This window comes from Lonchura striata, chromosome 9, assembly GCF_050655825.1.
Source record: "Lonchura striata isolate lonStrDom1 chromosome 9, ASM5065582v1, whole genome shotgun sequence".
Lineage (NCBI taxonomy): Eukaryota > Metazoa > Chordata > Aves > Passeriformes > Estrildidae > Lonchura > Lonchura striata.
The window spans coordinates 8,258,326-8,272,270 of NC_140711.1; the positions used below are offsets into that span (position 1 = coordinate 8,258,326).

The following is a 13,945-nucleotide window of genomic DNA, read 5'->3' on the forward strand; positions in this document are numbered from 1 at the left end:
AGTACTTGAGACTTGTTAAACATAATTAATCTTGTAGAAAGAAAAACTGTCTCTGCTGTAGTGATGTGTTTCCAACATCTTGATGGGCTTGGATGCATGTTTGGATCAGTGAAGAACTTCAGTCTGCTCTTGTGACGAGATCGTTAAACAAAAAAAAACCCAGGTATAATGAAATTTTATTAGAATTTGTAAGAAATTTAATAAGATACCAGCAAGGAGGCTTAATACCTCTTAAATTTGTTCCCTCAGAAGCTGCCTCTGTGCTTATTACCCAAGTGAGGATTTCCAGTCATGCACTGAAGAAGTAGCAGTCAAGCCAAAGGCTTCTGTGTTACTTGTTGGCTCTGTCGCTCCCCTCTCCTCCTCTTTTTGCCTTGGGACAGGATTTAGGGATGGACAAGTGTTAATAATGCTTTGAACAGCAGCCTTCCCTCCAGGCCTGCATGGGGAAGAGGGAACCTGTAACACTGACTTGCACGAATGTGTTCAAAGGCAGTAAGACACAGGTCTGAGTGACAGCAGAAATTGTAATGTCGGAGTGGCTGTGACTCTGACAGGACAGTATTTGCTTGCCTGCAGGTGACTGCTGTGAATCCTGCTGCACACTCCCAGCTCTGCATATTTCAGCAGAGGTTTACAAAGCAGCTTGTGTATTTTCCAAATGGGTTGGTTTTACCTGCTGGAAGGTGATGGATTGTCAGAAATACACTCTCAAAACTTCCATATTTTCCTGAATAAAATTATTCCAAAAGGTGGCTATTACTGAAGGATATTTTTAAAAACCTTTTGATTTTCTTTTTAATGCACCTGTATATATGTGTGGAAACACAAATGCAATTTTCTTCTGATTTTGGTTTTCTAATGTGTTTCATGGAATCCAGGTTGTCTCTCCTCTGTCAATATTTGTGATGGGTTAATGATTGACCTCATGGCTGTCCCTGATGTATATCCAAATCTCTTTTCTGTGTTGCTCTAAAAAAAGAAAGAAAAAAGTGAGTATAATTGCATGATTCTGTGTAGGTGAACTCACTCTGGGTTCTGTGTTTTTGAAAACATGCTGCAGGAAGCAGAGGGGTACGTGCTGTCAAATCCTGGTAAATCAGTCAGCGTGGGAAGGTAATGCCAAGAAATCCTTCTGCCAAGACAAACTTCTGTGTTGTACCTGTGACTCCCAGGTATATGGGGGTTGGTGCCTGGCTGGGGTCGGTGTGGATGGTGTTACTTGCCAAGACCATCAGGAATTGCACAGTGGTTGCTGGAGCTCTTGGCTGGTTGTGTATCTGCCTTGGCACAAGAGCCAGCACAGCGGGGACTGAGCTGTGGCTGGGAGTGGCTCCTGCTCCTCTGGAGTCTGGCCCCTGCACTCCTGTCCCAAGGCTTTTTCACTGGGACTCTGGCTCAGACCCTGCAGAGGCTGGCTCAGCCTCTCTGCCTGTGAGGATGCCTACTGGGCTGGCTTGGGGAAAGCAGGGACATGAGGTCAGACTGAAGTGGGGAGATTCTGATTTCTTTGTCCCTGCTCTTGTCCTCTTGCTTCTGCTTCATCTTTGTCGTCAACTGGTTTCATGGCAACAGACTAATTTGATTCTTCTTTTCCCTCTGAAGGAAGTCAGAGTGTTCTGAATCTCACTGACATGGAGAGCAGCTCCTTACTTGGGATATTTCTCCTGCTGATGTGCTATATCAACAGCAGCTGCCTGTTTTCATATTCAGGTAGTACTTCTGAGTTATCTTTTTGTGTTACTGTGGTAACTGGAAATTTCAGCATTTAAACTAAAACTACATTCCTCACACAAAGTCCTGTGGGTTGAAGAAACACTTTCTGAAATGCACAAGCAAAAAATACTATTCATATGTATATTGAGGAGAAATCAGCCTTTCTTATATTGATCATATTGAATCCAAAATCATAATGATTTTTGCATGGCAAAGACTTCAGTTTGGGAAGCTAAAACAAGGTGCTCTCAACGTGTGTCTACTTAAGTGTAGGTAAATCCTCTGAGGTGACCCCAGAACACAAGGGGTGGTGAAAGGAAATTTCACTCATGTACATTAAAGACATTTTCTCTGTTACCAGACAGCAGGATCTGTCTAAAGCCTTTCTCCATTAGGAATTTTTGTGTGCTGTTATTAATTGCCTAGAAATGAGGCAAATTAATATAAGTCTAGAATTTCAGGAATTGCTGTAGATACTGTTCCTGCAACTACAAAGAAATGTGTGTTTTCACAGTCCATCTCAAAAGTGGGTTCTTTGTCCAAGGGCACTGCCCCATTACTTGGAAAATGGAGCACTGCTAAGTGCACTGCTATGTGGATTTTTGTGGGCTTTGTTGGGATCACAGCCTCAGTTTTCACCTTGGAACACTGGTAGCAGCACTCTCCCAGCATCTGCTGGGTGGGCTTTGGCTATTGGGCCACACTTCTGGAGATGGAACAAAAAGGCAGAAACCTTCAGAAGCAGCAGGGGGTGTGTGGGCAGGACCTTACGGCCATGTTGTCTCTTTTAGCCCTTCCTCTCTTAATTTACTGAGAGCAGTAGCTTCAGGCATTGCAGGAGGAGGGCAGGTCATATAGTGAGCTATATGTAAAACTGAACATTTACATACATTTAGAACTAAATGTAAAACTCACATTTCAATATTTCTCTTAATGGATGATTGGTGTCTGTCTTCTTGTGGCCATGATAGCACCTGGAAAACTCTGGGTCTCCATTACCAAATATCAAACTAATAATTGCTGGGAATCAAGATGGTTAAGCAGAAAAATATAACCATCCTCCACAGAAGAAGCTGCAATACTCAAGAGTCTTATGGAATAAAATACTATTTCTGCACTTACCTAGAGGTTTCAGTAGTTCTTTTGATTCATTGAAAGAAAGCTTAAACTACTGGTATCTTTTGCTGGAACACAGGCTAATTTTATTGTCCTTTGGTTGGTGTAAATTTCCACTCCCCCTATTTATACCACTCTACTGAATACCTATCTGACTATGACTGTAACAATGCTGCTGCTTTGTCTTCCTCTACCAAAGTGTTCAAGTTTGCTCTTCTAGTGTTTATGAGAAAAGACAAAGCCCATGAGATGCTGTGAGTCCATAAATGTGCCAACCACTTTCTAGAAGAGATTTGTCAAGGGAACCTGGAGAGAGAATGCAATGAGGAAGTGTTCATTTGAAGAGGCTAAAGCGATCTTCCATTCACAAGAGAAAACAGTGAGAAACCCAATTTTAGGAGAAATAGAGGGAAGTTAGCAGTGAGGTATAAATAATCCTGTCCTGAGGTGTAAATAAAACTGGTTGTTAAGGGAGGGAGGAAGGGAGCACTGGGCTTGCATTCTGTCCTGAAGAGGGCCTGGGCAGGCTGCTCCTGTCTTGATGCTACTGACTGAGAGAAGGCACAGCCATGGGTCCGTGTCTGGGCAATCAGCTCTGTACACTCAGTTGGTGGCCAAAGGGCTGCTGAACACACGGTGTCAGAGTTGTTCCTGGGCTCTTCCTGGAAGGTTGAGTACCATCCTTGGACAGGAAAAGCACTGTGTTGAGTTCAACATGACACCACATATCCTAAGCTCTAGTCTTTGTTTCTGTCATTCTTCCCCCCAGCTCCATTTCCCTGTGGCCTGATGAAAGCCAGGAGGGCTCTGGAGGAACAGCAGCTGGGCTGAAAGGGCTCTGCAGGGGCCCATGGGCGCATGGGGATGTTGTGCCCCAGTGGAATGGGAGCACAGAGGGCACAGTTAAACAGAAGCCACTATGGGACAGTACTGCAGGGCAAGAGCTGCCTGTCCCTGAGCACTGTGAAGCAGTGGAGAACATCAGGCCTGGTGCTCAGGGCGAGCTGAGCCGGGGTCCTGCAGGGCACAACGAGACCCCAGCACCTGCAGCCAGGAGGGAAGGAGCAGTGGGAAATGCAACGGGGCAACACCAGCGATGGGAGGGCTCGGGCCAGAATGGAATGGGGGCTGTTCAGACTGGGAATGAGGCACTGCAGCAGGGCAGTGACTGGAGAGATGTTTTGGACAAGCCTCAGCCCACCCCTCAAACCACCCAAACATCGACTCTGCTTTGGAGCAGTGTGACTGCAGGGTAACGGGAGGAGCACTGTCATCATGGACATTGCCCCTGGCAGGTAATACTTTACTTCCAGTCTCACCATAAACACCACACCTAAATGCTTGCTTTATCATCACTGGGTCTGTCAGGAGGAGCAGAGTTCGTCAAGCCATTATAAAGTTGTTTTTTCAGGTTGAACGCAATGGAACCACACGTATTTCTCAGTCTTATGATGGGCTTTTTGATAATAGGGACCTTAAATACCTCTATCATTCTTCTCCTATCTTGCTTTTGGATTGGAATGTTAATAACCTCTCTGTAAGTCAGATCATTAGTGCTTTATGGGTTGTGTCTGCATGTCCTTGGGGAAAAGCCAAACTTTTCCTCCTTTTGGAAGGCTGGTAGTTTTCACAAGGTAAGTTCCATGGCCAGGTAAGGTTCCTTAAAATGCTGAGCATGGTAAGGGAGGTAAAATTGAGGGCTCAAAGGTGAAGGCAAGTGCATGTGGCAAACAGGGACAGCTAAAGTGTTTGTTTCCATTGTTTTATTTTGGATTTTAAATCATGGTTTTGGGCATTTTTTGTGCATGGCCTTATTTGTTACTAATTTTCACTCTATTGTCTCTGGTCAGTGTCTTAGTGCTGTGAGGACTTGTGCACAGGAATTCTGATCTAAAAAACCCTCATGTTACCCTCAGTCTGTTTTACTGCTGTCATACAAATGGACTGCCCCATTCCACAGGTCAGGAGGTATTTACACGTAGAAAAATCCAAGGGTGAGCCTGGGTAGACTGCATTCATTGTGCACTTTGACAAGTAAAGATGTCACTATTAGCCAATTTTAGGGGTTTCCACTATCTAGCCAGAATCTGGGTTGGTAGATGGGAATGTTGTTTGAATGCTGCCCAACCTGTACATTTTCTTCCAACCTGTACATTTTCTTCTTGAAATGAAGTGTTACCAGCAAAGTTGAGGAAGTGTTAAATTTTCATTACAGCTGGCAACTTGTAATTTAATCTTGTGTGTGTATATATATATATGTGCATATATAATCATTCTATTTTTTTAAAGAGTTTTGCATTCTAGTTCTTCATAACCTAAGACAGCATTTTCTGGTAATTGTTCTTTGCAGTTTCTTCCAGTGTTTATTTCTTAGCACTACTGAAGAGAATTAAAAACAACAACAGTATATAGAATTAAGTCAAAATGGGTCATGTCTATCTCCTGGAGCTGGACCATGGTAGGAGGCCAGACTGTCACACTCCTTTCCACTCTTTGATTATTAACTTCACTGGAGGCACAGAGTGCCAACATTTATGCTTTTACTTCAGTCTAACACATGAACTAACAGGTCTGGGAAGTTTAATTGAGGAGATGCTGAGGCAGTGATGGAGCTTATAACTTTGAACAGACAACACAGACATCAAACACAGAGCAGCATGTTTTAACTTGGCCATTTGCTACTGTGCAGATGATTACAAATTTTATTATAGGCGTCCCAAAGAACTACACCTTGTGTTTCTGTTCCCAGCTGCCAAAACTTTTAAAACCACATTAATAAAATCACAGTCATACTTGTCCCTTCTGAAGAATGCTAGCCACTGCAGCAGGCAATTTATTTGTCAAGATTAGTGATGTTAAAATAGTCTGTTCTCTTGTCCCAGCAGTTTTATCATTTTACTGGTTTCACCCCAGCTGTGCTTGGTGTGCTGGTCATTCCCACCGGCCGTGCTCCTTGCCCAGGGTGCGAGAGCCGGGCCCGCCCCGCTGCCGGGCTCTGCCTCTCCCGAGCCGCAGGCGCTGCCCCGGAGCGGCCGGGCCCTGGGGCGTGCGGCACCGTGCTGGGGGGCTCCCTTCTATGGGAGACAGTAGGGGGCCCTTCCCCTGGCCTCCTTCACTGTGTCCCACCACACTTTGTTTCCTCTGGGCACTGGCGGCTGGGGCTGGGGTAAGGGCTGTGCCAAGCAAGGGAAATAGGGGGTATACACCAGAGTATCCAACTACATCCCTGGATGAAAGAGGCGGTTGAATGCTTAGCACATTCAGAAAACTTTTCCATTGACTTTTAGTAATACCACCTCTAAGAACAGGATCAATTCTATTATTAGTGTTTCAATCTATGACACTATGCCTGCTCCCATCCCTAATAGTGTAAAATCAACTTACCCTCCAAGAAGTTCTGAAATGCATAAAATGCTCATTTAAGTACTGCTGAGTAAGTATAATAAAGAACCATCTGCAAGTAACAAAGGCAGAGATAACTCCTCTTAATGTGAAGCAGGAAGATTTTTTTGCTTTAGAGAAAGAAAGCACCTTTCATGTCTCAAGCCTGTGTTCCTACAGGCCCACAGCCCTGTGTGCATTCAGTGCCCACTGAAGGAAATGCAGTTGTAACAGTGTCCATCACAAGACAATGAACACAGGGAGGGAGTGCTGAAGTTCTGGCACCAAGTACAACCTTGAGTACAAATCAGTTACAGATCTGTATTTACAAATCTCTATTTGTATACAAATTTGTACTATAGGTCACAATTACAGAAGCTTTCCAATACAAAACCCAGTGTCTGTATGGAATAGTGTATAAACCAAGCAGGAACTGACCTTGCTTCAGGATAGGATTTTATGGCAGGAATCTGAACAGTTGATCTTTGTGTTTCATGTTAAAAGTTTTGATTTTTGACCCTTTCTAACAATTGACTATGAAGTTATAATTACAAACCCCCAGCACTTGTGACAGTCCATTCTTACCATTCCACAACAGAACCTTTGTTTTCCTCAGAGAATAAGTAGTGCTGAGCTATTATGAACAATTTTGACTGGAAGAATTTGTATTAGATCTTGCACAAGAGCACCAGGTTCAGTACTTCAGGGAAATGCCTCTTAGGATGTAGAAGTAGCCCCCAGCAACCCCCAAAACAATAGGACCAGACTCTAACACCAGAACTACGAAAAAAGTTGGGGGATGAAAAAAAGAATTCCTTTTAACCCCTGAACCTTCCAGGCCAAACAGACTCTGGCTCTGAACAGCTCGACACAGTTCATTAATTCTTCAGTGTTTCATCTCCCACTATGGCAGTAAAGAATGTCCTGACTTTCAAGAAACAAAACTAAAAAAATCCCAAACTCTAAGCCCCTGGAGGGCTCAGCATACTAAAAATACACCCTGAGGTGGTTACTGCATTATACACATACCTGGAGAAAGCAGGAGCAGACTATTAGTGTCCCAGCCAGCACAGGTGCTCTCCTTCAGCACAGGTGTTCTTCAGCACAGGTGCTCTCCTTGTTTCAAGCTGCTGTCCCAGCACACAGCTCTGTTACTCCATCATTCCCTCCACTCTCAAAGGGGCAAATTCAACATGTGACCCCCTACACAAACTTGCAATCTCTCCCCTGGTGCCAGCAGTAACTCAGCCAACACCAGGGTCCACAGAATTACAGAATACTCATTACAGAGACTCTGCTCCTCCAGCACAAAGGTGATTTTTCTTAATGAAAAAATGCCAACTGCCAATTACCTGTGCAAGCGAAGACCTCTTCTTAGAAGCAAGCTCAGCAGACAGCCATTTTCAGAGGTAGAGGCAAAGAAGCCACAGAGTACCACCTTATCCTATTGTCAGTCTGTAGCAGCAGCAGCAAACAAACAGCAGTATGCCCCCTAACAAAAGAATGTTCCCCTTCTCACTGGTAAAACAGACTTTTGCAAAGTCACTGGTAAGCCACAGTGACATTTCAGCTGGAAGGTGCTGGAATTTTTAGTGGTTAGTCTGCTGGCTTTCTTCCAAACTTGATATTATTCTTCATGCAAAGAAAATTCTTCGCACGGAACATGATCAATACTGCTAAATCAAAGGCAATAGATGCAGATCTCCAAAGACGTAACCAAAGATGTAACAACTGATTAATGAAACAATGAATAAAAAGAAAATTGACAAAGCTGAACCAAAAATTAACCCCTCAGTTTTTCCACATCCCAGGTGGACTCTGTATACCTTCATCTGAGCAATGAACAGGCTCCCCTCCCAAAAAAAACCCAGAAGATGTTTTATTTTTTAGAGTGTTGCAATACAACAAATACATGATCTGTACAAAGGACATAACAGGGCTGGTTTAAATACAATCAGGAAAAAGGAGTCCCCATATTCACAGTCCTCAGACAACATCTTCTACCAGAACCTGAACCAACAATTTAAGGATTCACTTAAAAAACAAACTAAAAAACCAAACCCACCCCAAACAACTTAAAAATTTTAAAGGTCTCCAAAGAGTCTGTGGGTGTATTGTCTTACAGCAGAGCTCATGGGGCATTCTGTGAAGGGTCACAATGGCATCTTATTGCCCTCAATGCTGATTTTCACTGCATGGGCCGATCTGCTTTTTTTCCTGATATCTGTGAATTTCCGCATCTGTTTGTCCAGTCGACTCACCCCTTTCTTAGAGGTCCCCTGGAACTTAAAAAATAAAACTAATAATTACCACTGAAAAAAAGCAGACGCCCCAGAAGTCCAAGGCAAGCGGCACATGCAAGGTTGCACCTGGGCAGGGAGCTGGGGGAGCCCCTGGGCCCAGCTGATCTGTCTGTTCTCTTCCCCCAGTATCTGCAGGGCCCAGGCGGAGGCAGTGGCACCCAGAGCCATCGCAGCGCAGGGTCAGTCCCCGTGTGGCTGGATGCCATTTGGAAACTTTGTACCTATTGGCTGGAGCTATGTCAGAACCACAGCCACCTGTGTCACCTCTCTGGACTTCTTGCAGGAGAGTTTGACAGATACACTGTGACTAAGGCTGACACATCAACTTCAGCCTGCCATTTATTTTAAAGGTCAGGGATTAGTATTTAGGAAGGAAGGGATTACTGAACAAAGGCAGTGTAGGGGGTAGCAAACACAAATGCCTAAGCTGACCATACAAGCATTGCGCTTCATCTCTGTATTTGAACTGCAAATGAAAACCAGGTGGCGTAACAGTTATTCTGCACAGATTAATTCAGTGATGGTGTGCTGAAATGCCACTGAAGACAAACAGCAAGGACCTTCCAAGCCATAGCCAGTGCTTCCTAGAAGGCAATTTTCCTAAACTAGACAACAGAAAGTGATGGAAACGTGACACTTAAGTGTGGGAGAAACAGTGATATCCAAAACATGCTACTTAGTATCTGAAAAACACATCCATTAGAAACTTGTTCCCATGGCTAAGGAAGGTACTCCTACATGCTGATTTTCAATAAGGTTTATTCATAAATCTGTTCACTATTCGTTGAAATGGTACCTAAAATTTCACAGTGATGTTTAAGAAAATATCTTTTTAAAATCAAATAAATATGAAGCTTAATATGAACTCAACAGTTATTTATGGCTTGTGCTCACCTCTTCCTGTCACTGTTAGCTTGTGGCAGCCCTGCTCACAGCATTGAAATGCAGACCAGGAATTGTCAGAACAAATCCCATTGATGCATGTTCTCCCAACCCACACTATAGCAGAGGATTCTTCTCCCCCAGTCTCATTCTGTAGCTCCCATCAACCACCCCTACTGTCTCACATCATTCTACTTCCTTGCACAAGGAGGTGTGAAAAACACCTCACTGCCCCAGTCAGAGGTCAGCCACAGACACTGGCAAGCAGTGACACGAGGTCCTGTACCAAGGGCTAAGAATTCCCATGTGTCGCTTCAGGTGAATCTGGAAAACCTAATTGTGTCAGAACAGCATTCAAAACCACAGATGGTGCAAAGCTGGTTTTGAGCACAGGTATTTTCACTGAACTCCTGTCATTTGGGTACCCTGAAGCTGTGCAGGCAGGAGCCATGGCAGAGGTTATGTGCTAGAGCCTATTTTCTCCTGTACAAGTTCCCTTGTAGGTCACAGTACAGACACGAGAGAATTCAAGGAGAGTTTTCCAGGTTAAAGTTAGGGTGTACACACTCCTGTCCTGCATGTGCAAACTGCCAACAGCTGGAGCACATGCACTGTTCACACCTCCCTCGGGGGATACCTCTCCAACTTGGGAAGGCAGTGGGAAGGCAGTGGTATGGCTACAGGGGCATCCTGTTGCCTTCAATGCTGAACTTGATGGCCCGATGCACTTTGCTGAGTCGTTTCTGTTCAGCAAACCGTCTCTTGTGCTTTTCCAAGCGACTAATACCTCTCTTAATAGTCCCGGGCTAGAAACAACATCTCAATTAATGGACAGAAGGAGAAAGAACAGCAGACAGCACAGCAATTGTTACTTCTCTCACACACATTCTACCACATATTCCCCTTTTAAATGGAACTGTATGAGTAGATAGATGAAGACAAAGCAACACAAAGGGCCTCCACTGAAGATGTTCATGTCTACCAAAACCTCAAAGGTTTCCCAAACTGGAATATTATTAGAATATGATACAAAAGCTGGGAGAGGTATAAAAACATCAGTGCAGTGAGGTACTGAACTGCAGCTTTAGCTCAAAATGCTTTAAAGCAAGAGGCCTGTAATCAGATTCTCACCTGAGAAATTCTAGGAAAGTTAACTCAAAAACCTCTTTTTGATCAGAGATGTTTTCCTGTGAAAACATGCGATGAGCTTAGAGCAGCCTACTTATTGGAGAATTTACTGTCCATACTCACTGCAAGAGGCCCTTGGAAGAACTACCCTCCTGTACAGTAACCATGGCGATATGGTGACAGAATCCCAGGCTCAGAGCAGTCACCAGGACACTGCCAGCGCTTACCCTGGAGGACTCCATCTCCACGTTCCACTTGGGCCTGACGACATAGTCTTTGTTGGAGGGCATTGGGACCCTCGCACGGGCACAGAACCCAGGGTCCCCAGGCCTGAGAGCCCTGTGGAGAAAAAGGATGTGACCGTTATGGACAAATCTTATCCAGAAAGAAGTAAAGCCACCCAGTGTACTCTCCTCTGAAACACACTGTATAGCACTGTCTCTAAAACCTCTGCAGAAATTCCACAGTGGTAGTGCCACCACAATACTTCACTTAAAAAAAAAAATTATATATCCAACCTACTTTTCTTCTCCTGTTAATACTTTTTCCAGGTCCCTACGGGGAGTCTGACCACCAGAGCTGCAAGAAAAAACAAATATTTATAGGCATCTGTACACAGAGAAAAAATTTTTAAAATACAATGAACTATGTTAAAAGAGAGACCATAACTGACTACTCTTTTACTCTTTTCTTTCCTTTAGTATTTACACACCACTTGGTTTCTCTTGATGGAGTCTTAGAAGAATTTCATGCTTCTGCCTGCTGCTCCTACCTGCTCATTTTCCTTCGATGAGGCATCTGCTCCAAATCTCTCTGTTCCCTCTCTTCTCTGGTCATGCCTTTGTAGTTTGAGGTAAGGCCGAAGATGGGTCGAGACCATTCATCTATTAAAAAAATGATTAGCTAATAAAACCAGACCTTTGTTTCTCTCAACCACTCCAGTGATCAAGTACAGCTCTGAAAGTTTGTGGCAGGTATTCACACTTCCTTTCAACCAAATGATTTTTGAGCCCTTAATATTTAATGGAAAACTAGCCTTGCAAACAAAAAGCAGGAGCTTTCATCCCCAAAGTCTCTTTGTTGCCTGCTCTTCTAGAACATCTCCAAGCTCTCAGAATACTCAGTGTCAGGACCTCCTGCACAACCCAGGAATGCTATTTTAGAAATATGCAGAAAACGTCCTAAAGAATTTAAGTTTATTAGTCTGCGGCCATTCTGGATGGAATGCACTCCAATGGAACACAGTTGAGTAGTAAACATTCAGTCAGCTAAGCTCTCTCTGAAGTCCATGGAATAAATAGTCCTCTGCCAGCACCTTCCTGCCTTTGCATTCAAAAGATCTGGAACATGAGCCAAGAGAGAACCACAGCAAAACAAATGCCATCCTCTGGTTTAAGACAATGAAACAGGTGCCTGCAGAAGCTAATGTAAAAGTGTTTGTTAAGAGCTCTATGAAGTTATGAAACACATCAGTGAGGTTCCTACATTGCAGAATCTACTCTACACACAACAGTAGTGCATCAGAAACCAGCACAGAAGTTTCATTCATCATCAGTGGACTCTCAGACAAGGCACAGGCAGGCTTACGTACTGATCAGCTTCCCAGCCATGTCCTTGTTTGGTCTCGACTCCTTGGGGTGTTTGTACAGGTACATCACAGCCCGTCCAATGCCACTGTGCTTCAGGGTCTCCTGGCTCACACTAGGCAGCTGCAGAGAAAAGGAAAAGTCAGAAAACAGCAATAAATGATGTCTGAACATTAATGGTGTCACTAAACTTCGCAGAAAGACCTTTCATTTAAATCAGCTTGGAAAATTTAATGTTTTCATTGTCCCACTGAGAACTCTTTAAAGTATCAAACACCTAAATCTAGAAATCTGCCATAACATTCTTGGTTTATACACAAAATTAGGTAGCTTTCTAGAATTTTTTCTCCAAATGCTCTCTAGTTTATATTACCCCAAAACTGTGCTACTGCCTTCAAATCATCCATTCTATAAATAAAAACTTACATGACGAAGATAATCAATCAGCTTAGCCACAGACACTGAAAGCTTACACTGAGTGTGAAGGACCTTCCCATGCACTGCACACTTTAACAGAACAGAAAAGAGAAGGGACCACAACGGAAGAAAACTCAGGGATGCACAGCAAGTGACTCTTTACTTAAATTTGGATATAAACCTGAAACAGGCGGGCAGGGCCAAATTATCTAAATTCTCTTACACAAGCATTCCTGTTATGCATGTTGCTTCCTTGTGTGTTTCACTGCACAGCACATCAGTAGAGCTGCAGTTCATTTATCACCCCACATTTCCCTAAAGCACATGACTGTAAAACTGTGGAGAAGCTCCAAATCAAATGTAGTGAAAAGTCAGTCCAAACCTCTTGGAGGATCTTCAGAAGCTCCTCTCTTATCTTTAGTGCTGGCAGACTTCGGTCTGGAAGGGGAGAAAGCCACTCTTTGATGGCAGACATCACACCACTATCGATGAAAGTTTCTTTGAGATCCTGCCTAAAAGGTTTAAAGAGAGGCCCAAAAGTCATGTAATATAACACCTTAATATGTGATACTCCTTCAGGAAAATATCACATTTGAGTTTGTTTCATGTTAGATTAAGAAGGAAAATTATGTGAAATTTTATCTTTTTGAGGTCACCTAGCTTCAGCATTTACTTGGAATAAGAAGTGTTTTACTGCATACTCAGCATAGCTGTAGTGTAACTACACAAAGTCTTACAAATTCAGACTACTATCCAAGGTTACAGTTAACTGAAAGAACGACAACTCACTTTTTAAGATGCATAACTACAGTTGGTAGCAAAGTTAATTTCTTCAGTGCTGGTTTCTTTTGTGTATTCAGCTGACGATCCTCCTGTAGAGAGTTGAAGAATCAGCAAAAGTTAATCAAAGAAAGAAATCAGCAACTCCCATTCTTTGCAACACTTACAAGAAAAAGATTAGTCCATTAAACTAGAAGTGCAACTTTGGAGGGATTACACTAATTTTGTCCCCTGCTCCACAGCTCACCAAAAATTATGCAACAATTTCTCGGAAAAAAGGGTCATCACTTAAGTCAGTATTTCCCACAAAAGTGTCACACTAGGAGAGTGCTCCTAATTTTACTTTTTCTTCCACTTCATGATTCAGATTGACTATAATAACTGGAGGTCCTCTACACTGTGCACAGATAACACTTCATTAGTAAAGCCTCACCTGAAAACCAGAAAAATAGCTAAGCAGAACAATGACAAGGGGGAGCACGTATTTTCACCTCTGTCATTTCAAAATTACTTCCATCCAAAGCCTGACTTGTCACTATCTGTTCAAAACTTGTCTCCCACACCAAAAACACCCAATGCAATCAACAGATTTCTGTCCAGCTCTGGTAATTCCTTTCTACTTGTCCTAATTCACTG

At 43.3% G+C, this 13,945-nt stretch overlaps 1 protein-coding gene across 11 annotated transcripts in view; it reads right to left on the bottom strand.

The window, feature by feature from the left end:
• Positions 1-8,067: 8,067 nt before the first annotated feature.
• IWS1 (interacts with SUPT6H, CTD assembly factor 1) overlaps positions 8,068-13,945 on the bottom strand; it is a 51,353-nt gene continuing 45,475 nt past the window's right edge. For 9 of the 11 annotated variants that reach the window (XM_085587076.1, XM_085587078.1, XM_085587080.1 and 6 more), the window contains 7 exons: positions 13,319-13,401; positions 12,912-13,041; positions 12,118-12,235; positions 11,299-11,410; positions 11,049-11,105; positions 10,754-10,865; positions 8,068-8,498 (listed from right to left, as the gene is read on the bottom strand). In XM_085587076.1, coding sequence (XP_085443202.1) covers positions 8,367-8,498; positions 10,754-10,865; positions 11,049-11,105; positions 11,299-11,410; positions 12,118-12,235; positions 12,912-13,041; positions 13,319-13,401 — 744 coding nt within the window. In that variant the 3' untranslated portion in view covers positions 8,068-8,366. Of the gene's footprint in view, positions 10,205-10,753; positions 10,866-11,048; positions 11,106-11,298; positions 11,411-12,117; positions 12,236-12,911; positions 13,042-13,318; positions 13,402-13,945 lie in introns of all 11 variants that reach the window. The other 2 variants (XM_021544394.4, XM_021544393.4) reach the window with 2 other exon arrangements.